The 24816-nt window shown below is 40.1% G+C and overlaps 1 protein-coding gene across 1 annotated transcript in view; it reads right to left on the minus strand.

The window, feature by feature from the left end:
• Positions 1-17790, minus strand: part of ALDH1A1 (aldehyde dehydrogenase 1 family member A1) — a 52586-nt gene extending 34796 nt beyond the window's left edge. The window contains exons 1-2 of the mRNA XM_047699745.1: positions 17638-17790; positions 5334-5438 (exon numbers count right to left, since the gene is read on the minus strand). Of these exons, the coding sequence (XP_047555701.1) occupies positions 5334-5438; positions 17638-17703 (171 nt within the window). The 5' untranslated portion in view covers positions 17704-17790. The remainder of the gene's footprint in view (positions 1-5333; positions 5439-17637) is intronic.
• Between the last annotated feature and the right edge of the window lie 7026 nt (positions 17791-24816).

Below are 24816 nucleotides of genomic sequence, written 5' to 3' on the forward strand. Positions count from 1 at the left end.
TGATTAAATCGGGAAGACAGGAGATTGTCCTTTTGAAAATTAAATAAGGTAACACTGGAAACACATTTTCTCTGTGACAGACATGACTCAGTGTTCATTAAGGGGTTGCCAGGGCTATCATAGTTGCAGCAAAACAGGCAAAAACACCCTAAAATAATTCTCAGTAGTTCTAGTATATTTTAATCTTTCTTTTCAGTTTTCTCTACCGTGTATTATTTTAGGCTGCTATTATCTAATCGTTGCTTGCCTTCTCAAGCCGTTCTCTTCTGTGTCCCCCAGCTGTCTTGCCGATGGCCATCAGGCTAATCTTCCTCATGCAATTTTATGTCACCACTTTCCCTATCAAATATTTGCAACTCCCCTTTGTCTATGGTCCTCAGGCCAGATTCTTTCTGATTTTCAAGACCCAACATTTTTGGGCCCTACCTCACCTTTCCAAACTTGTGTTCACATTTTTTTCCTACTCCGTCTGGCCCGACTGCTTTTCACCTTTGCTCCTGAAATTCTCCTTGCCAAGAATGTTCCACCAGCACAGCTCTCTATTTTCAAAATGTGACATACTCTTTAAGACCAAATATCACAACCTACTTAAACCCTTGCCAGTCTAATCCAGCCTGATGGTAGCTCCCAGGAAGAACTTACTAAGCTCCAGGCACTCAGTGAAGCCTTCCGTAACTCTGCAGTTACTATGACAGTTCAACACCACGGACTTTGTTTTATGGGACGTGAAATCCAGCATGAAATCTATCAACCAAAATTTGATCCCACATCTGGCTCCCAAATCCGGTTTTATAGCTCTGCAAGACATCCTGATGGTGATCTTTGCGATGAATATTTATTGGTCTCTGTATTAAAAGCTATAATATTCCTTATTATTCTGGGCCTACAATAGGCACTAAATAAATATTTAAAAATTTAATTACCAACCTTTTAAACTCATCATGTTACATTGATTTTATAGAAGAGTGCTCCTGATATAAATAATTTGCTTATATTGACATTCATATCATAAATCATATTTTAACTGATTCTATTACATAAGAAAGCTTTTACACTAACCATAGTAAGCATAAGGGTTTTTTTTATTGTTATTGTTTAAATTCTATGAGTAGTATTTCTTGGAATTTTACTTCAGGACTAACATCTCCAAGGACATAGTTTTTCAATTCACCGGAAAACAATTTGGCGTATTAACTCGGATTTGCCATCCCAATAACACTTTTGCCTTAGAGGGTTTTAAATGTTCCTTTTTTTTAAGTTTGGATGATGAAATATCAAAAGACCTCTTAAACACAGTTGAGGAAGGACAAACTTCTCTATCGCTCCCAGGCTGCCCGTTTCCATATTAGATCCATTCCAATTTGGAGAAAATAGTCATCAGACCAGTTTTACTTTTACACCTGTCATAAGCACTTACTTTAATGGACATTTATTTTTATCCCCACCAATTATTTGTTAGGTCATGCTCAGTATTAAAAGCAGTTTTCAGGATTAGTCAATATAGCCTAAAAGAGGCACTGAAGTGAAAAGAAAACAGTTCCCACCCACATCTGTGCTTTGCTTTGTAACCTCCATTCATTCTCGCTCCTCCTCCTTTCTTTATAACGCCATTGAAAGGCGGTATATAGCCCATTGTTCGTTCCATTCTACTCATAAATTAAATCCCTAAAACCTCTTGGCTCATTATCTCAAGAGTCAGTTCCAGAATATTAGGTTTACGGTGACTGTGTAATTTACTCGATTTGTACCTTTCACTAAGCAATGTTAGGAGTTCACGCGCATTTGTCGGTTAAAAATTGTGAGACGAGCAATCATTATTTAAAAGCAAATGTCAGTAGATTACTCCAGAAGAGAATGGGATGACAAGAATGTTGAATGTGAAGCAAACAGCTGAACAGTTTATACCATAAACAACTGAACTCAAGCAGCTCGGTTAGCGTTGTGACCCGATTTGAAGCTTTGCTGGGTGTTAGTGAGTGTTCCTGATCTACGTTTGCGCAGACAAGACAGCTCTGCTCTGAGCGGGAGTAATTACTGATAAGCCCACAGCAGATAGATGACAGGTATTTCTAAAGCTTCAGGTCTGCTCCTCAGCTCCCCCCTCACTGCACTTCAGGAAGAAGGCAAATCCCATCACCAACGACGCAAGAAAAGTCCTTGGAGATCTTGACAAGGTTGCAGCTGGAACTCCAGGCACAGATTTGTCTTCCTGATGAAACGAAAGCTGCAAGCCAGTGGCAAAGAGAGATGTCCAAAGCACTAGGGCCAAAGCATCAAGAATACTTATTCTTTTGGCCATTGCCAACGCAACCATGTCTGCAGTCTTACTCCTGAGCAGCATTTATATCTCTGGAGAGGAGGAGTGGGCAGCAGTCAGGGGCTCAGACGTAGCTCGCCCTGCCCTTTATTGCTTCCCCTCCCCACCCCAGGTTGCCAGAGCCACTCAGCCAACGAGAAGGACATTTGCTGTAACGTGGGGTTGTAACGTAGTGTTGGGTAGATCTCCGGAAGTCTCTGGCAAAGTCATTTCTCTGCTGCATGGAAGAATACATGTTTCTCTTCTTTCTAGGAATGGCCCAAAGCACATAGGCTTCTGGGTCTCCTAAGACAGGTTGCCAGGGATCATCGGTACTTCTCTGCTCAAGTCTGGTCTTGTAACATTTCACAGGGGTGCACAGAGATTGTTACGGTGCAGGTTCTCACTCCAACTTTCTTACTTATTAAAGTCCATGCCCCTTATGAAATGCAATCATAATTTAATGGTTTAATAACTTCATGCAGTAGTTCTCAAAGTATACTCCCCCATCTCCACCCCAATCAGCAACTGCAGCATCCCCTGAAAATTTGTCAGAAATGCAAATTTTCAGGCCCCACCATAGAATTACTGAAACAAACCCTACGGAGGGGTGGGATGGGGCCCAGAAACCCGTGTTCCAACAAGCCTTCCAGGGAATTTGGTTGCAGGCAAAACTGTGAGAAACACTGCCTTCGTCAGTAGTTAATTTAGTACTAGATTCCTAAGATGAGGGGTGTGAGAGTGTGTGTGTGTGGGGGGGGGGCTGGTGTATGGAAACTCAGAGCTTAATGGAGGAGTTTTACATATTACTTATGTAATTTCATTTATCCATTACCTGTAGGAGGTAAGACACTGAAAGTATAATGGTAAAAGGTAATGTGGACCTTTACAAGAAGCATGGTGTCTCAGACAAACCCACCGATACCCATGCAACACAGGGGTTATCATCCAGGTAAATATGATGTTCTGTACTGGCACAGTTGAGAGTAATTCCACCTGGGAAATTTGGGGGGGGAGGGGCTTTAAAGAAGTATAAAACCCTACCATGACTGGGCTTTGTTATATCCCTGGCACTGTTAAAACACTACATCCTTTTTATTTTTTTTATTTTTATTTCTTCATTTGAGAGAAAGAAAGAGAAAGAGCAGGGGGAGGGACACAGGGAGAGGAAGAAGGAGGCTCCCCACCGAGCAGGAAGCCTGACACAGGGTTGAATCCCAGGACTCTGGGATCATGACCTAAGCCAAAGGCAGATGCCTAACCAACTGAGCCACCCAGGTGCCCCAACATCTTTTCTTACTTAACTTTCCCCAAATTATTCCTATCTTCCTATTACACAACAAGGAACCAAAGCTCAAAAAGAGGGTCAGTAATATGTGAAACATTTGTGCTCTTTCTACAGCTAATGATCTGAACTAAGAACCGAGGTGTACCTTGACCCTGGCAGTCACGGAGGCTGTGAGCGGTGTGTACTATCACTATTTGGACCGTGATTCTGGGCACAGGGAAGGTGAAATTCCTATGTTGATGGGGTGGCCTGAGAAGGCCTCTCTGGCCTTTTCCCTAGAGGCTAGTGAGAAACCCATGAAGAATTTATGCACAGATGAACTCTGGTATGTACAGAAAGTGAAATCTGAAAGCAGTGACCTGTGTTCTCCATTCTATTCTGCATCTCCTTCTCAAGCTGTTGACCTCTCTGGTTAAATTCTGAACTCTGGCTCTTTGAGGCTCAGATCTTATGTCTTCTGATAATATTGCTGCCTGAATCTGGGGGCTACTCTAAACCTAAATGAGCTCCATAGGTCTATGGCTATCTTAGAATAAATCTACAAGGCTCAATGCCTTCAATTAGGGATCTCATCACGTGGGGAGAAGGTAGTGAAAAAATGGGAACTGGGCAGGAACATGGAACTGAACCTCGGGTCACAAATAGTATTATCCTTGGGTCAACATCCGGACTTCATCTTTCAATGGTCTTTTTACGTACCCAAACAACTTATTTTTTAATACCTTATAGGACAGAGATTTCAAGTTTGATAATATTTGGACAACTAAAGACTGAGAAACACATTCACATTTTAAGGTATGTGCTCAGATGAAAAACAGGAAGGCTTTTATCTCCTCACTTCCCAGGCTATTTAGTATTTCACTTTTATAATAATCACAAGGTAAGGCAACCCTGCCGGTCACAGACTCTGGGGTCAGAAGGACAGCATTTGACTACTGACTTCATTATTATTATTGTTTTTTGATTTTTAAAATATCATTATTTATTAGCAATGTTCCCTAAAGTAAATTAGTCAACCTGTCCATTCTGCTATTTCGTTATCATTTGTGAAAACAGTTACAAATAGAAGTTTTCCTACTGGGATGCTTGAGAGTTAAATTAATGTTTAGAATTAAAAAATAATGATGATATAAGTTGGTTTTTGTTGTAGTCGGTATGATGATTAGCTAGAAAACAACAATACCTTCAATTCATGGTTTAATTTCTGTGGTTTTAAGATTCAGTTTTTCAAGGTACCAATTTAATGTTCACTCAATGATATTTTTTGCATTTTATTTTATTTTTATTTTTTAAATTTAATTTTATTTTTTCAGTGTTCCAAGATTCATTGTTTACACACCACACCATTCAATGATTTTTAAGACTATAATGTGGCAATATATTGTTTCAAATGTTCTATCTTGTTTCCTTTCGTTTCATCTTGCAACTTAAAAAAAAAACAATTTTATATAAGGGATTTCTCTGCTTTATAAATCTATGACTAATCGTATGTAGTCTTTTTATACAATAAACCCAAATACTGAAGAACAAGTAAGGAGAAATAGCAAGAAAAAAAATCAGCACCCCGTCTGGAACCATGGGCTCATCGTTACCACATGGCTACTGGGCACCCTTGATGCACAAAGAACAATTTCCCAGACGGCTGCAGAAAGGGTATTTTCATGACCTGTTTACTTCAAGTTGTGGTGGGATCCGAAGCTCAGCATGGTGGGAAACAAAGAAAGCTAGCATAAGGGCTGGGAAACCCACCTTATCTCCTTCTTCTACTTCACAGAGTTTCTCCTCGGTTGCAGGATTAAAGACAGGAAATTTCTTGCCACTCACTGAATTATGCCACTCATTGTTTATGAAAATCTGTAGAGAGGGAGAGAAGGGAGGTAAAAAAACCTTTAAATAGGGAACAAATTTGTGAAATTCTTTTATAAACTTAGAGCATTATAAAATGCCTACATGAGGCCAATTTAAAACCTTCACACACCTCTCCCTGACCCTGCAAGGAATTTTTGGCTGTTTGAGACATTTTACACAGCACACACACGTGCGTGTGTGAGCGCACACACACATATTAAAATAAGGTAATACTTTGAAATTACACTGAGGTACGAGGTTATTTCAACCCTGGAAAATACAAACTGGAGAAAACCATCTAGAAAAAGTGCTTTTATCTGAGTTTGAGGAAAGACCAGAGGCCTTGGTGGCTTTAATCTTCATTAATCTTAATTTTTTCCTTTAGATTCTGAGCGTCCTCCTGTTGGGCTGCTGGTGATTTGGTTTCGTAAGTGACTGTTTCCTGATCCTTTATTTTACTATTTTAAAGGTAGCGTGGAGGACAGTTTTAAAAGAAATTTGCTTAGAAAAAGAAAATTGGCTAATGACATGTTTTTACTGGCTGTTTCCAGGCATAAGGGTTTTATTCTTTTAAAGAGTTATCTAATCATTTATTTGTCCTCAGATTAAATCAGGTACTGGATTTCTTAGTGATATCTAAGAGACATGCATCAAAGAGACAGAGGGATCTAGAAACATGGAATTTCGTTTTGTGTATAAACGAACGGAAATACTTAAACGTGTTAGTGTGTCGTTTAAAAAGTCCCGAATTTCAACTTTTGCTGCCTTTAACTGCTTCTTCACTATGCAGCCTACTAGGGCTTTGAGATGTCATTCACTCAACTTTTACTGCAGCAAAAATATTTTACAAAGTTTAATTAAGAAGTACTGCTTTTGTGGTAAAGAAAATTATGTTTTGTTTCTGGTAAAAGCTAGAATTTCTTCCCCCTCCTGTTATTTAATTATTTTTGGTTTACTCTCCTTTTTCTTACTTATTTTTGAACTATAACTATTATCGTAGGTATGCTATTGAACTTTATGTATTACCATTTTCTGTTGGATTTCTTGTTACACTGTGAATTAGTTGATGTAACTGTGAATCACAGGTAGTTGATAAGTGAAGGGGGGCATCTGCCCTGCATTTTTTTACATTTATTTTAATTCAGACACCTCCCCTTACTTGATACTTAAAGATAAATTATTAATAGGCCACTGAGGGACAAAGTATTGAAATATGGCCCCTCTCCCCGACCAAGGTTTAAATTTGCTGCTAAACTAAACAATAGTTGGCTATTAAAAGTTCCCCGGTGGCAGCTAGCAAGATTATACATTTTTAGTTTAATTACTTTTATTACGCATATTTGAAATAACAAGTCTTTAAATTAACCTGTGAGTTTATACTAACTCAGTTATTCTATTGAATAGTGTCCATAAATATCCAGAGCTAACTATCCAGAGCTAAATATCCAGTCACATTCATGAAATGTGTATTACCCTGTATCCCTAAATGCTTAAGTAGAATTAATTCTATATTCTGTCATTTACAACATTACTTAGACAGACAGCCTGTTCTCCAAATATTTCCCTGCTCTGCTGAACTTCCATCACCAAACTTGTCACTTTTTTAAAAAGTCATTTTTAAAATGTGTGCCCTCTCTCCTAGGCCGTAAGCTTGGTAAGATAAGGTCAAGGACGATGTTTGTTTGGCTTTCTGGTTTATCCTCAGTGTCCAGCACAGTCCCAGCCCTCGAGTGATTTTCAGCTCCATCATGAATTCTTGAATAAATAACTTAAAACCGATTCGAAGAACCTATAATCCAGTAGCTACCCATGGGTAAGATCTATAATGTTCTGCACATGGACACACTATGATATTTGTGATTTGCTGAAAAAAAAAAAAAAAAGAAAACAAAGGGAAGGATAAGCCTTCTTATTTGCCTATTCACACCGATACAGTTACTCTTGCGTCCAAACAGCATCAAGTCAGTATTCAGAGGAGCTCACAAAATTATAGTGCTAGCCAGGAATCGATAGGAAGAAGATGGGAGTGTGAGTAAATAAAGGGGAGGGGGTGCAGAGCCACTGAGATGAGGAGACTAGATGTCCAAGGACACATATGTGGGGGTGTGGGAAAGGATAATGGGATACAGGCGAAAACCGTACAATTCCCATTGTCCTTCAAGAAAAACGTGTTGGCATCTGAGTTCAACTTGAAGAAAGATAAATTCAGATTAAAATACTGACTTGCTCAACGTCTCTTAGGGTGAATCAGCATTCCAGCTCTTGCAAACACGTTTTGCAGAATCCTATAATTAGGCTTGAGGCAAGTGTTTTCCTTTATGCGTCTCTAGCCCTTCCTTTTTTATACTTTCTTCCCAAAGGCTGGCTGTGAAATATCTGAATCAACATGTTCCAAACACAGTTCACGGTCGTCTCAGCTTTATGCTGCTCTTGACTCCAGACTACAGTTCTATAGTTTGCACATTCTCTCCCTCCCATTCTCTCTCTCTCTCACACACACACACACACATATACACACAAACAAAACAAAAAACAAACACAAAAAACTCCCTGTTCTTCTTCTGCTGAATTGAAATTTAACACCCCCCCACTCCCCACTATCATAATCTTCCTAAGCCAACCCAATGCACATTTTGGACGCTCCTCAGAACACTTAGGTGGTTCTCCTAAGCATACGGGGCCCCATCGTGCTTTTCCAAATTTTATTTTATTTCCTCAGTTCAGCTTCTACTTTGGCCTTATTCGACTGTCTCCAACACCATGTCCTTCTGCTCCACACCTTTATTCATGCTGTTCCTCAGACTGGAGTTTCACTGTTTCCTTCTACTCATTCTTGAAGTCTTGCTTCAAATGTCACCTCCTTGTGAAGATTTCACTAGTCGGTCCAATTGGATTTAACCTTTTATTTCCCCCCCTCTTTCCTGACACAGCCTTTTGTATCTTGCTATTAAGTTACTTATTATGTTCTGCCAAATAGTAAATACTTGAGACATCCGGAAGATACTGTGGGGAAGTATGAGAGAGTGAGCCCTTGCCCTCAAGGGGCTCATAATCCAAGGAGAGAGTGTATTCACATCAAGATCGGCCCATAAAGAATTGAAGGTTGTATGTAGGGTAAAAACCAAAGCAGTGCTTTTCATCAGGACACTGCCGAGTGGAACCCACAGAAAGGCAGGCAATGGGCCAGAAGAAAGCATCCTTGAAGGATGGTATTGGATTGATGGAGAGAGAAAACGAGCAAAGGAAGGGAATGCTCTTGGGATACATAAAACACAGGGAAGAGATGAGCCCCACGGAGAGAGTTAATGGAAACAAGTCATAGATCAGTTTCGATGATGAAAGGAAGCCAGTTCGTGGTGAATCTCGATCCTGAGTGAGATGGCTGGACTCTATTTTGGATGTGGTAAGGGCATGACAGGATCAAATGGATGTTTGAGGGATGTTGACGTGAATGTACCCAAAATGGATTTGAAGTGGGGAGACCAGAATCCCGGGAGATTAGCCGGGAGACCATCTTCACATTCCAGGCATGCGTTCGTTCATAAGGCTTGAGAGTGGACGGAGTGAGAGGGCAGTAGAGGCTGCAGTTTACAAAATGTATGCATTCTCCCCTGAACAGAAGCCTTTCAGCATAAGAATAGAACATGGCGTAGTGACATGACCAAGGTAGTTGTGAGGGCCAAGCGTCGCACCTTCCTTTTCTTCCCTTAGCTGTGGAAAAGTGTTTTGGTAAGAACTACCTTAATGATCTTTTTTTGTTTGTTTTAATTTTGTGGGCTTTACATTTGACATTTGCCTTTCAGCTAACTGTGTGACCAAACATTTGTGAATAATCATCCTTCCTGTTATCTAAAATGGTTATGTGGAGAAGTGTAGACTAATGGATGTTTGGTATAATCATTATGAAACCTATTTGAGGCCTGTTGAAATGACCTATCATGGTACCAACCTCATTTTCCATTTTCTGTTTGTCTTTAGCAACTTTAGGGGGAAAGGGATCATCCCATAGAAGTAAAAAAAAAAAAAAAAAATCTTGGGTTCCATTTAACTACTATATGAACTACATTCTACTTATGAATTTCACAGTCAGGATACTTCTGAATAATATATGTCCACTGGACCTCAGCTTAAAGTTCATAATATTGATTGGGAATTATAGAATCCTATGCATGCTCTCAGATGTCACGTGCTTCTTATTGGGGGAAACAGCGTTGAGGAAACTTAAAAATTGATTTTTTACTCTTTAAATTTTAGATATGCCAGCTTTAAGGGACACATCACGACCTTTGATTTAAAAAGAAAAAAAGGCAGTTTCCTGACTGTAATTTAATGTCCAAGAATAAGTCATAATTTTGAGGGGGGGGGACCTTTCCAGAATAAAAATGATTATGTCTTTATGTGATTGGCATAAAGCCACAATTCTAAATAAATAAGCCCTTTCCTCAAAATATTTCTGGCTTGGATCAAGCTGAATTTAACTAATAGGCAAAATAAAACCTATTAGCTTTGCCTGTTGGTGTAAGATTTTGGAACCTGTTGGCTTAAAGGAGAGAGACCCCCTGACTCCCTCCAGTAGATATCCAGGGTGCCCTAAGTTCACATCATCTCTTTGGGGCTGCAACAGGGCCAGTGGCTCTAGCTCATATAAGGGAAACTAGTGCTTTCTTGGTGGCAGAGAGATTTTTTTGACAGATCACATTTTCAGTGCACAGAGGATTTGTTTTAAGATATGCCAAGGGGGAGGAAGGTGACAGAATTCCCCATATTATGTCTCCTGTGTGAATTTTGAGACCTGAGATCCTGGGGCACAGCATGTGGAGTGATGGGATGGACAAGAAGGGTTGTGTGCTGTAAACATGTAAAACTTTTCTCAGCATCAAGCACTTAAGAGTACCAAAGACTTTGGGGGAGGGGCTTAGAGAACAAGATGGGGGATGAATAATGAGAGGCTGAACTAAAGTCAGAGAGAGGTGTTAAACGTTTAAAAGAATCAAAGCTAGATCTCTGGCAACTCCGTTAGTCCCAAACCCTGAGGCAGTAAAGCAAAATGCTAAGACTGAAAGTAAAAAAAAAAAAAAAAATCTAAAAGGAAATTAAGGAGGAAATAACAGATGGGAGGAAAATATTTAACTTGACCCAAAGGAATGAAAACAAAATGAGAGTGACCAAAATGAAAGTAGGAGAAATAAAATTTTCCTTTCATTTCTGTTTTATATTATAGTCTGACTTCAGTAACATGAATGTATACTCTTTTTCTTATTCGGAAAACCCTCAGCTCTTTCAACTAGGGAAAATAAAGATGCTAAGGCATGTCTGTTTTGAGCCACATCTTCACTATATTCCACCGATGACAAAAATACTTGTCAAGGATCTCTTATGTCATGCATACCCTGTATCAAAGAGGTAAGATGTAGATGCCCCAGAAAGTTCTGCATATTTAGTGGCAAATAGCATAATTCAGTTATTTGTTATTTGTATTATTTCAATTTCTTATTAGGTATCAGGAAAACAGTAGAAATAGTCACATAATGGGCCCTGGGTGAGGAGTGGGTAGTTGTTCAGGCAAAGTTTTGCAATCTGTGATATTTGTCCAGATTCCTAGGAAGCAAATTTCTATGAACAATTTCAACATTACAACAAAGTCAGGAGGTACAGATATGATGATGTGTAATATAAACTCAAATATGAAAAACACTACATCCCTTGCAAACAACAGTTGTGGGAGGTTTGGATACACACACGCACTCAAAACATGTGTTCTGGAATCTGGGTTCACACAAATATCCACTTCTCTGATTAGTCGATGAGTAGTGGTTTTAATTACAAAGCAACTCTTGCTCCTGTTTTCTTGAACATGGCTCTATGCTGCTACTTAAATCTAGTAAATGTATAAGGTATTTGACCACAATTATACTAGTGTCATGAAAACCCAAACCACCACCACCACCACTGCCACCCCAAGCCAGGTAATTGCTACTCTGAGACCAGTATATCATCATTTATCAATGTCTGTACTCCCATGAGGTTTCCTCTATGCAGATGTGTACTACATCATTCTACAGATTATACATGCCATTTCAGAAGCATTACCTTAACTTTTGGTTCAGTTCCTCTTCAGAGGAGCTGTTTCCCATAAACCCTAAGAGTTTTCCCACCCAGCCCTCTCATTCTGGCAGGCAGTTAATGATGAATTCAGTAGGTGAAGTCCAGTGTAGAGAAATGATGTGAACGCTTGGAGTAGTGAGACTCCTGACGAAATTGAGGCAATAGGATCTCTAGAGCATGGGTTATTTACTTTAGGATCGCTATTGATTAGGTTCCTTGAGGCAGGCAGGTGCCAGAGAACAAAAGAATTTGCCAAGACACCGGTCCTTGGAGATGAGCTAAAACATTGCATTTGTAGTAAAGGGTTACCTCTCAGGAAAAAATTCAGTGGTTGGTCCCACCATCCATTTGTGGCCACCATCTGGTTCCTCTTGGACTCGGGCACTCTCCAAAGGGGAAGGTAAGTGAATCTGACCTGGCTGGGTGGGAATGGGTTTCTGAGAAAAGGAGGAAGTCTGGCCCCTAAGCAAGTAGATGGTGGTGATTGCCGGTGAAAATGTGAGGTTGGCCCTAAACTATTGGACCTTTGCTGCTGGTCAACAGACCACCCTTGGAGTGGCATCAGCAGAATCTGGAAGTCTGTTAGACATGCAGAATCTGGTACTTCACCTCAGGCCAAGAGAATCAGAATTTGCATTTCAACCAGAACCCTTCCTGATTCGTGTGCATATTCAAATTCGGAAAGTGCTTCTCTAGAGTATATTCTCTCTGTTGGACTATCTGTCTGGGGATCTAGTGCCCAGACCATACCTCTTTTCTCATCATCCAAATTTCGACTCTCTCAATCAGAGTAAGGGATGAATGATACAAAGGAAGCAATAGGTATGAAACCACTTGTTACAGACAATCCGGTAGGATTCGACTACTACCACCGTGTTTAGTGTGCACCTCCTAAGGCTGTGGGACCTGGAGCAAATCACCTAACATCTCTGAACTCAGGTTCCTCAGCTTTAAAATGGGACACTGCTAACATGTTCTAACTCTCTTCCAGTGGCTCATTATGAGCCTCAGATGAGATCAGTAGATGAAAGCAGTTTTAAACTACGGGAAGCATTGCAAGTATTTATTCCAGTACATTGGGAGTGGAATCATTTGAGAACTGTAGGAGTCATCTTGGGCAGTAGAGTGTTAAAAAGAGCCCATACCAAGGGCCTAATAAGCACTGGGCGTTTTCCACAAATTACTTCACTTAATTCGCAGGCCACTTTCCCAGGTAGTTATTATTATTCCCAATTTACAGACAGGGGAACTGAAACTCAAGGAGATTAGAAGCTTGGCCAAGGTCATAGCATTAAATAAGTAGAAGGGCTGGAACTCGAAGCCTGGTTTGTCTTGTTAAGCCACTGTACCTCCCAGCCATCCGGCTCTTTGTTCATCTGCTTCCAAACCAAAAGCAAACAAAATACTGCTTCAGTCAGAAGAGAGTTAAAATTGTTCCCCGAATGAAAGCAGTGCCTCTGCACCACCGGCTTGGTTTTGGGCGTAAGTCCTGCCTTGTTTGAAGCACCCCTTGGTGTGGTTTCCCTCCCACAAAATCCACCAGCAAGTCTGGCCACAGCTTCTGTCTCCAGCCTCCGCGGGTCTGTTCTTCACCTCTCTCACTTTACGACAGCCGGGACAACTTTACGACACTCGTCGTGGCAGTCCTTTGGATAATTCTGTGAACACAGCAGGCTCTTGCCTGCAAACATTTTTGCATGTGCCGTTACCCTGGATATTTGTCTCCCTGCCCCTTCTCAGCTCTCCAGGGTCACTTTGTGCTCTGCATCCTTCAGGCTCCCCTTCAATGTTCCTTTCTTAAAGAACCCTTCCCTAAAAGCTCATGGAAAGAAAGCTCTTCCCCCTCATTTCTCAGCTTTCAGTTGTCCTCTCTTTAGCATTTATCATAATTTATGATTCAAGTATGCACATATTTGCTTGTTTTCTTCACCTTCCGGGGACATAAGCTCCCTAAACCCTATTAGCCTTCTTCTACCATATGACCAAGCACAGCGTGGTTATTCAGTGACTTGTTAACTATATGGAAGGAAAAACAGGAGATGGGAGTGAAGAGAATGGGGTAGTGGGAAATGTACGTGGCCTGAATCTGTTTGCTGTAAGAATCTAAAACGGTGATAATGGGGCCTAGTGCATAGTATGCCATGATTCATCATTTTTCCCTATCAAAAAGATATCTTTAACAGCAATGTATTAAACAACCTTATCAGAAATCTAGGAAAGGAATCTCTTACTCCAACCAAAAGTTACTCTGCAGGAATTGAGAAAACATAGTTCCCATAGAAATGGCACACCTATTTCCAAATCCTCTACACCGCTGCCTCTCCCAGCCCAAACCCCACCTTTTCAGTAAAACCAGAATGTCTGTTTGCTTCCAGCCTTCCTTATTGTTCTCCTCTTTTTCTAAGTTGGCCACCAACTTCTTCCTGGTGGCCTGGGAACAGCTGAGTGGCAGCTGGAAAGCCTCATGGTCATGTCCCCTCCAGGAATCAGGAATGGACAAATGAGAGTCAAAATAAAGAAGGACAGAATAAGATTCCAGAAAGTCCACGTCCCCATGTAACAACACTGATCTTAGACAAGCCACTTGGTGTGAGAGTTCAGACCGCCCCCATTCGAAGTCTAGTTTTGTCACTTTCTAGCTGTATGATTTAAGGCAAGTTACTTAGCCACTCTGGTCCTCAGTCTCCTCATCTATAAAACAGGAGGAGGAAACTCGCCATAGGGTTATCATGAGAAGTAAATAGAGTCATTGCAAATAAGCAGTCACTGCTAAAGAGGAAACACAATAAATTTTAGCTATAATTATTTCCTGAGTGTATGGGCCTGAGTCTGTCAGTTTATGAAATGTCATTAGCATATGAAAATCTTTTCTAGAAGGAACATCTTATTGTTCAATGAGTTAAGTTTAGGAGTTAAGTTAAATATGTTGGGGGTTTTAATCCTGAGAAAGCTTGTCTTCTTGAATTTTCTGTTTTTCTTTTTTTTTATTAAGGTAAAAAACAAAACAAAACAAAACAAAACAAAACAAAACTGTTGTAAAGGGAGAATGGAAAACAAAGTTACCGAATCCTTTAAGATAAAATTTTTGATCCCTGAAATCCTGGATAAACTCTCAGAACTTCACACCAATGAAATCTTTGTCAGGTAGGGCATGACTGTGCAAGAAAGAATGGCAGGAAAACTAGAAGAAAAGAACGAGATGAGAGGAACACTCATGAGGAGATAGGTCTTGGAAAGAGGATTAAAAGAGGATTCTGGAAAATTGGAAAGAATTCAGAAAAATAAATAGGACCAGGGCAGCCAATGTTAATCAATCACTTCCCATGGGCTAGGCACGATTTCAAATGGTTTATATGCATTAAAACTCATTTAATGCTTTCATCCACCTTAAGAAATTAGGACCTTTATTATTCGCATTTTATACATAAGGAAACCAAGGCAGAGAAAGGTAATGTAGTTTGCCCAGTGATCACATAAGTTTTGAAGAAGCTCTTCATTTAAAGGCTCAGTAAAATGGATGAGCTGGCAGATGCAGGATTCATTTAGAGCTGGGAAGGGGGAAAAACAACCCTAGAAATGGGATCCAAGTTTATGTGGATTTATAATGATGTGATTGAGGTTTTAAATCCTAAAAACATTTGTATCATTTTAGAAACTATTTCTTAACCTTATCTCTGTTTTATCCACCCAACAACAATAAAAACATAATCAGACTGTACTAGAGAATAAGTCATAAAAGATATGTAACAATGACTTCTTTTGTTTGGGTGAAAAGCAGGCTCAAATTTGAGAGCATGTAGTTCTACCATAGCTATAGTAATTTTTTGTTATCAACCCTGCTTGGCTCTTCCCTCCTCCTTGCCCCAACGACCAATATATTTCTAGTGGTAATAACGAAGGACATTAGCATAGTAAGAGAAAAATAATACAGAGTTTAGGGGCCGGCCATAGAGGAGAATTCCACAGACACTATAAAATCCTTGCTTACTTGGTTTGCAACCAGGAAACTTAGTGAATAACTGTCATTTTTCCAACCCCTTTTGCAAGTGCAAATCCAATACAATTCTTCAGTGGGGCATAGTAAAAAGCAAATGCCAAGGCACTTGAAAAAGCTCCCCATTTAGATTTAATTACATACATAACTGGTGTCCTCCCAAGTGTGAAAACGCTGTAACCAATAAATCAGACAATAAAATGCTATCTGAGAAGAACAGATTTATAGAGATTCACTCACTTCCATTGGGTGCTTCTACCCTGAAAGTTCCTAAATGCAAAAGCAAATGGTTGCTTTTTGAATGGTGCCTTCTTTTCAACACTTAGGTCCATCATTCTCCTTAGAGGGTGTTCTCGTCTAATGGCTTTGAAGTGAACAGCAGATTCCAATCTTGAAACCATCTCTGTGTTAAAGGATCACTAGGTCTGTGTTCGTATGCTAGATTTTAAGGACCATCTCATTTGTTCATTACTGTTTCTTACACGCTCAATTTATAGCTACCCAATGAAGCATAATTTAGTAGAGAGAATACTTCACTTTAGAGCTTCCTCAAGATACACGTAGAAGACTGCAAACTTCTGCAAAGCCAAATTTTTTAAAATGTGACATTCAGACTACCACAATATCTTTCCAAGTAGTATCACAGTAAAAAAGAAAAGACTCTGTAGTAATAGTAATGAGATAATTTCCAGTCTTTGCCAATGATTTTGACGTTTATGAACTGCATTCTTAAATGTGCCTGCTTTAGATTGAAATTTCTTGTGAATGACCAATTTGGAGTAAGAAAGTTGGGAAGACTGGCGTCTTGACATCTTTTCAGGCAAACCTTTGCCAAGGGCAAATTGTTGGAGGGTATGGACTCATCACATTTTCCATGTTCTCATTTGGAATAAAATTAAATGAATAAAAAATGTTTTCCTTTTTAATAAAACCTCATAAAGATAATACCTTACTATACTTTATTGCTGCTGACCAACCATGTTAAAGGCACAATCAGATCTCTGCAGACACTTTCCTAAGGAAAAGAACCAGTCAGCTGAGCAACTTCCTCATTTGTTGTGCTTATGAAAATGAAAATATAACTGACCTTAGGATTTCAAAGCCATCCATGGTTACAAGTAAGGGAGTAAATAAATACTAGCAGGGCTTTCACTTTATCATGAAATTATATTGCTCCTGATTTTTCATTGGCTAATTCAGAAGGCAAAATGGCTCTTCCTGAGATGGAAGGGTTCCTTTCTTACCTTGCTTTCTGCTGCGTACCATAAAACCGATTTTAAGTGATTTTGTTCAGATTGGTTTGCTTGCTTGTTTTATGTCTTTTCCTGGGAGTTCTAGACTCTGACAGGAAAGCAGGCATATAACCATGTGAAACAAAAGTTCAGGGATACTTTCGAACGGCTCAAATAGGATCCGTTTCCTCGTTCTCCCTAGTGGGTGGATTTTTTAAGTCTGGATCTGGCTCCTGCTCTTGTTTCTCTAAATATTTATCAGTTAACACAATTATGCATCTGCTTCAATGGCAACAAACTTGGCTGAAGAGAGAAGGAAAAATGCTTTCCTTGCCCCAAATAGGCTAAACAATGCAGGTCCATTTGGAGTTTTTGAAACAGGAGCTTTCGTCAAATTATCAGAGGTAAGTCCTTCGATTTTGACACTCACTAAACATATAGAAAAGTCATGTTACTTCAGCATGGGGTTTCTCCTTTTCTTAAAAAAAAAATCATTTCCAATTTGTTTGGCTCTTTCCGGTAAGCTTCTGTAGTAAGTACTTGCCTCTCATCATATATGCTGAGCAATGCTGAAGTTAATAGAACTGCATGGAAAAGTCCACTGAACCCTGGGGCAAGAACCCTTCACACAGAAGAGAATTCCTTTCACTTAGACATATTTTAAGAAATAAACTTATGAAACATTGCCTGATACGATTTAGAAATCATTTTTTGATCAAGACACTAAACCCAAACCTACATTTTGCAAGCCTTTTATTTTTGTATTTGCAAAGGGCTCGTTGCCCGAGTTTACTCACATTGACCTTTTATGCTTTCAGCACATGTCGTTTTCATCAACCAGAGAGGCAAAGCAGCAAATATAAATTGTACTAACCTTCGTATATTTATATGTCAAATTGGTGAGTGGGACAGGTAAGTCTGGCATGCCTGAGGACGACATTTCTGGTTCAGCTCCTGGAACACAGGTGACAGGCTCAGCGATTTGGTTCTGATAGAGCACTTGGCTTTATTTGTTCCTTTTTATCTGCACGGGCTAAGGTCCATTTGCATACCGGACTATGATTGGATGAACCAACTCAGAGCGAAAAGAAAACGACACTACTTATTTGTAACACCTAGGGCAGGAAGCCCTTGACTTTAAACTTAAATCCTTAAGAAACCAGCTCTCCAGCGTTTAAACTGCAGCTGGAGACAGGGCACTATTTGCAGACGAATTAATTTACAAAGCCGAAACCTGCGATAAGGATATGCAGGGCAGCTGCTCTGGCCACTAAGGCCAGTTATGATTTTTTTGGCTTTTCAGGCTTTTTATGCCACTGTGAAACTTTCCTTGCTCTGACAGGCTTGGACTCGGAGAATATGAGGATTGAAAAAGAGTCTCGAAGGGCACTTGTTCTCAGCAGACGCTGGTGAGGAGAGGTCCCTGGCCAGGTGTCTTCAGGACAATGCTGTCGGCGAATCAGCCCAGGTCCCAGAAAAGCAGACTGGGAAGAGAGTCCTTCTGGACAGACCCAAGTCAGCTTTACAAGATCTGACCAGTCGAGTGTATTATCAGTGGGTAAGCAGACCCACTGTGATTTCACAGGCTCAACATGATCATTATGTTACATGGGGGAATAGAAAAGTCAGCAGGATTTTTACAGATCTTGGAGTTCACTTTCACACACAGTCACTACAACAGCAAGATGGCAATATCATCTGTTAAAACCATCTAAAACGAAACCAACCTAAGGTTTGGGAAGCTGGCTATATTTATCAATGACTGATAGAGGCAATGGTGCAAAAAGACTTAAACCAGACCCTAAGGAATTCAATTTCTTAAAAATGAGTGTTTCAAGCTGAGATTGCTAAAAAAAGAATGTTTAACTGTACTCCTCCCATGTTAAACACAAAACTTTATTGTATTGAAGCTGAACCAAAAGTTACAATAGGAACATGATAGAAAACTGTAGAAACTATCAATTCTGATTACTCAGAGTTAAGAACCACAATTATTTTTTCCCCCAGGGAAAATTGCCAGCTCCCCCCAAAATGGGATTTGGATAGGGAAATGAAGTTTCAGTGAATAGTTGTTCCAAATCAGACACAGTTTTTTTGGTCAGTTTTCCATTCTTACTTGGTTCCCCATTCTACAGATAAAGAGACGGCAAGTAGCTTGCTTAAGATCACAGGTCTAACAAGTGCAAAAACAGAATTTCATTTCCCAGGCGGGTTCCCTAAGTGACTAGTTGCCCTCACGGACACTTACAACCGGTTATTAGCCCTTTCATTCATCTAAGGGTAGGGTCGGCGAACTTTGTTAAAGAGAAAATATTTTCTAGGCCAGATGGTTTCTGTTGTAACTTATTCGACTCTACATGAACGAAACGATAGACAATGGATACATTAAAGGGTATAGGTGCTTTCCAATAATATTTAATTTACAAAAACAGGAGGCAGCCCAGATCTGGCTCATGGGCCAAGCCCCCAATTTCTAAGCCAACCATCTCCAAGGACCATGCCTCCCCTGCACCTCCTGCTTGAAGGCCAGGTAGAAACTTCTGTGTTCTTTCAACATTCTGTTCTCTTTCTCCATCCCTCCTTCTTTCTCTTGCTCTCCATTCCTTTCTTTTGGGAAAATCGAATTGTTTTGCCTTTTAGAAATGTGTTTTGAGTTAAATGCACAATTACACAATAGCTGTTATGTAACTTGCACAGCAGAGCTCTGGCTGTGCCCAGACAGCTGGGTTTTGTTGCTGTCTCCCTCTTCCAGCTTCGCAATTGTCCGTGGATCCAAACACTGGTCCATTTCATGTCCCAACAGTGAAAGCGCAAAGCCTCCTGACACTCTCGGTGTGTTGCCTCACTACCTGCATGCTCTCATCCTTGACTCTGTTGCACTGAATAATGAATTACATAAGAATATTTCCCTTTACATCAGACATGACCGAAGGTAGGTATAACAAACGGCTTGGGAAACAGGTTACCATCACTGTCCATTTAATTTCAACAAATATTTACCAAGTAGTTTTTAAGGGTAAAACACAGTGATTAGAATCAGGAATTCTCCCATCTTAATCTTCCTTGAAGGGCAGGTTTTGTTTTGGGTTTTTTTTTGTTTTTGTTTTTGTTTTTCTGCCCAGAAACCACAGGGCCTGAGGTCTCTATTTTTGAAGTCAGTGGTCATCCTGTCCCTAAAGCTTGTCTTGTGGAATAGTGTGTTCCCAGAAACAGTGGCATGGATGGAAGGCTTTACCTGACTACTCTGTCCCTTGCACACCCCACATGATTTTGGTGAAAGCACAGGGCCAAAAGAGATCCACATCAAGACTGAGCCCAGGGGGCGCCTGGGTGGCTCAGTGGGTTAAGCCACTGCCTTCGGCTCAGGTCATGATCTCAGGGTCCTGGGATCGAGTCCCGCATCGGGCTCACTGCTCAGCGGGGAGCCTGCTTCCCTCTCTCTCTGCCTGCCTCTCCGTCTACTTGTGATCTCTCTCTGTCAAATAAATAAATAAAATCTTTAAAAAAAAAAAAAAGACTGAGCCCAGGGCTGGGTATTTTTATTTTATTTTTGTATGTATGGACTTGAATTTGGGAGTGATAGACAAAAGATGTTTGATCTTCCAATCCTTCTTACGGGCAAGCTAAATTACACATACACACACATGGGGGCAGAGCAGTGGGAGAGAAAGAGAAGCATAATTGATCTTCTCTTGCATCTAACTTCTTCCAGCCCTTTCTGGAAAGCTGTCATGATGCCAAGGAACACACAAACCATGACTTCAACCATTGCTGAAACCACTATCTCCTTTTAAAAGGAATCTCTCTCCGGAGTTCCCACGCAAGGCTCAGTTGCTGAAAAGATAATGGAGCCGATCCCATCCATTTCTATTTCTATTGAAATAGAAGCCACTCAGATTTGTTAAAACAAGCGTAATTATATGGTGAAATAAAAAGAGCTTCTTTTTACATTTCCTGATCTCAAAATCCAGGATCACTTTGTTGGAGCTAAATTTCTTTTGCTCAGCGTTGTCCCTTCCCCATCTCTTCAGTGTTGCCCTAAGCATGGCTGGGTGAGTCTGCCGGTTGGTTAAGCCAGAGATGGAAAGATCCCTTTGCCTTTGATCACCGCAATTTCTGCAGACACCGCATTGTTCTTGGGCACAGTTGGGCTTTAACAATTTGGAAAAAGCTGGTCTTGCCTGGGGGACAGCATCTGTCCTTGGTTGGCATGCTGGCGTTAACAATGGAGGTGGGAGGCAGCCTGTGAGCACCTGGTGGTATGTGTTGTGGGCTGACTTCTGCTCATCTGCCATTCTTCTCCAGTTAGCATTATCTCCTCACTCCTGGTTTCTCCTGCTCTTCACGTATCCTATTGTTGTTTCCTCTTCATTTTGTGTTACTAACGGTAGGGCAGATGCCCCTCTTCTCTGATATCAGTTAGTAAAGCCACTAAAACAAACAGTAGACAAAGGCCTCCATAAGATCATGATTTTAATTGAAATAGGTCTTTAATAAACTTTCCGGGGCTGAAGACATTTCTTAGCACTGGGTCAGCTGCCAGAGTTTGGAATAACCTTACACAGCATTCACAGTGTGCTTGTTTCCTCAAACTGGAGAGAGAAATTCAGGACGCTAATGGCACTTTTGAGGCAATCTGAATGTAGGTGACTTTGAGAGTTTTAGGACATTTCCTGTATTGTTTTACAGTTGTCTTGTGCACAGATCATAGAGTAATTTAACCACTGGGAAGGTTGGGTGTTTGCCTAGCACTCAAATTTATGCATAGTTTTCATAGACACAACCCTTCTTTTCCTCCTGATAAATGTGCAATTTACATAACATTTAATCCAATCCTGTAGTTGAAAGACTAGATTCACGTGAGTGATCAGGTTTCGGGAGCAGAGATTCTGTGAACGGTAAGCAGGGGAGGCTGTGTCCTAAACGGAGTGAACACAGGAGTGGTCAGGGTCGTGTTCTTGCTTTTTACTTTTTAAACATTTTTGAAAAATATTTTCAAGTCAAATATGCCATACAGAAAAAAACTACAAAAATTGGAAGCGTACTTCTCAATAAATAATCATAAAAGGAACAAAAGAAAATCACCACCACTCGGGTCAGAAAAGGACAATATTGGCAACCCCCAAAGACCACGTTGTACCTCCTTCCCGCCTTTATCCTTTTTGTCCTCACCCTAAATTGGGATATCACCCATATCCTAACTTCTAATGCCATACATTCTTTTTTAACCCTGATTTTTGAACTTGATGCAAGCAAATCACACAGACACAATAATTTTAAAGGAAATCCAGAAGTGCAAATGAATCTGACCAGTGAGTTAAATTGTGATCGTAGGTGAAAAAGGTTTCTCAGAGAGTACTCTACCCAAATATAGCCCCAATAAACATAATTAAGAATTGTGAAATATACAGCAATAGGTTGGCATTTCTATGAGAAGAAGGGCATTTTTTCATGCTAGTCACAGTACTTGTTAAAAGTCCAGAGAAATGGCCCTTTTCCTACAGTTTTGGTCAGAGCTCAATAGCACTTATGCATTATATCAAAATTTTAAAAAAATGTTTGAACCCATGGGGCACCTGGGTGGCTCAGAGGGTTAAGCCTCTGCCTTCAGCTCAGGTCATGGTCTCAGGGTCCTGGGATCAAGCCCCGAATTGGGCTCTCTGCTCAGCAGGGAGCCTGTTTCCCCCCCTCTCTCTCTGCCTGCTGCTCTGCCTACTTGTGATCTCTCTCTCTCTGTCAAATAAATAAATAAAATCTTTTTTAAAAAAAGTGTTCAAACCCTTGTTTTAGTTGTTCTACTTCTAGAAATTCATTTTAAGGAAACAACCAAAAATATATGTAAGTTATGAACAAGTGTCTTTAATATATTATTTATAAAATAGAAAAATACCAAATGGTTAGGTAGTTTGTGCTTAGCAAAATACACAGATAATAAACAAATAATGGAGGAAGGACCTGGTAAGCTTTTGAAATATACTGTAATTTAATTTTTTTAAAAGAGTAGGTTGCTAAAGCTGCGTACTGTGTAGGGGTGCTAAGAAATTATACTTCACCCTTTGAATTTGGCCAAAATCTGCAATATACCTTTGACCTTGGCCTCAGCATTTGGAAAACTGGATAACTGAATTTCAATTCTAGTGTCATTCATGGCATCCTGAAATTATGCAGGATCACATGATTCCCTTGGTTGTGGTTTTATATAATTTTCCCTTTGAATAGAGGCTCTCAAAGTTATCCTTGGAATCTGTGAATTTGACCTTGTGTGATAAAGGAAAGTTTGCAGATGCGATTAAGGATCCTGAGATGAGAAATTATCCTGGATTATTGGGCCAGGCACTAAATGCCATCACAAATGTCCCTTAAAGTGGAGAACAAGGGAGACTTGACCACACAAGGAGAAGGCAATGTGATCACTGAAGCTGCCAGTTTTGATGATGGAGGAAGGGACCAGAAACCGAGGAACACAAGTAACACACCTCCAGAAGCTGGAAGATGCAAGAAGCCTCTTCGCATAGATATGCCTCTGGGAGGAACAGGCCCTTTGATATTGGCCAGTGAAACGGATTTCAGACCTCTGAACTTTGCAGTTGGGAAAAATAAATAGGTGTTGCTTTTAGACCACCAAGTTTGTGGACACTTGTTAATTTGTTAGAACAACCTCAGCAACCAAAAGACACAGATCAGTGAAAGCAGGACTGCCGAAAAGACAGCTGCTGTCACTGATCACGACTCCACACCTTATCCTGGTTTATTGCTTATATCGAAATATTCACGTTCAAATAAAGGAAAGCCTCCCATTTGTACAATGGAGTAGAGACTTCTCAGGTGCTCAACCTCCTAAAAATCTTTCACTTTCAGTTGCTGTATAAGTGGATATTTATTCAATTGCAAAAGTAAAATGCGACAGATGACGATGTGTGTGAAAACTGTTAATTTTTTTCAGTAATCCTTTCATTGGGGCAAGTGCATTTGCATGCTTGGATCTGTCCCCATATTTTAAAGTTGCGTGTATGTACCCAGATCTAGAACCACAATCCAAACTCATTTTCTAGGCCCTGGTTGTACATATCAGATGCCTGCTGGGTACCTGAGCTACGTGTCACATCGTCATTTAACTGGGTTTCCAAACTCAAGAGCCTGTGTATTTGCTTCACGTGGACTCATACAGTGTACAACAGCAACAATAACAAAAATCTGCCTTTTTTCTTGTATTTTTATTGGTTAACCTAAACTTCTTAACACACTGATAACACTCTTATAAGCATGAGTAACTTAGTCACAAGCTCACACAAAATTTCTCTATTCCTGTTCTACATGCTGTATGTCTGTTATAAATTTTTTTCCACCATCCCAAAGGAATCACAATTATATAGTTATTACCCTATTCAATGAATTTCTATTTAACTTTATCCATTTATTTGAAAAGTTCTTTGAACAAGGCTTCAGGGGTGCCTGGGTGGCACAGTGGGTTAAGTGTCAGACTCTTGGTTTTGGCTCAGGTCATGATCTCAGGGTTGTGAGATCCAGCCCAACATGGGGCTCCACGCTCAGCACGGAGTCTGCTTAAGACTTTCTCTCCATCTCCCTCTGTATCTCCGACCCCTTGCTCTCTCTCTCTCTAAAATAAATAATCAAACAATAAAATAAATCTTTAAAAAACATTAAAAAGTAAAATTATCTCTAGACATTCATTATTCTTTTACCTCGACCCTTTCTTCTGTGATAATTTCCTTTGAGAGTCTGTCAAATGCTCCCATTGTTATCAGGAGACTGTCAATGATATCAGTGTTTCAAAGAACTTTTGGCTCTGTTGATCTGTACTGTTTATTTGTTTGATTAATTTCTGCTCATAACCTCACTGTTTCTTCCATTCTCTTTTTTCAAGGTTCTAACTTCTGGATACTTAAATCATTTGGTTTTCAGCCTTCTTCCATTTAAAGCTCTAAATTTCCCTCTCCGCATGTCTTTAGCAACATCTAGAAGATCGGATATAGCATTTTCATTTTTGGTCAATTAAAGATACTTCCACATTTTCATTGTGATGTCTTCCCTG

Source organism: Lutra lutra, chromosome 13 (assembly GCF_902655055.1).
Source record: "Lutra lutra chromosome 13, mLutLut1.2, whole genome shotgun sequence".
Taxonomy (NCBI): Eukaryota; Metazoa; Chordata; class Mammalia; order Carnivora; family Mustelidae; genus Lutra; species Lutra lutra.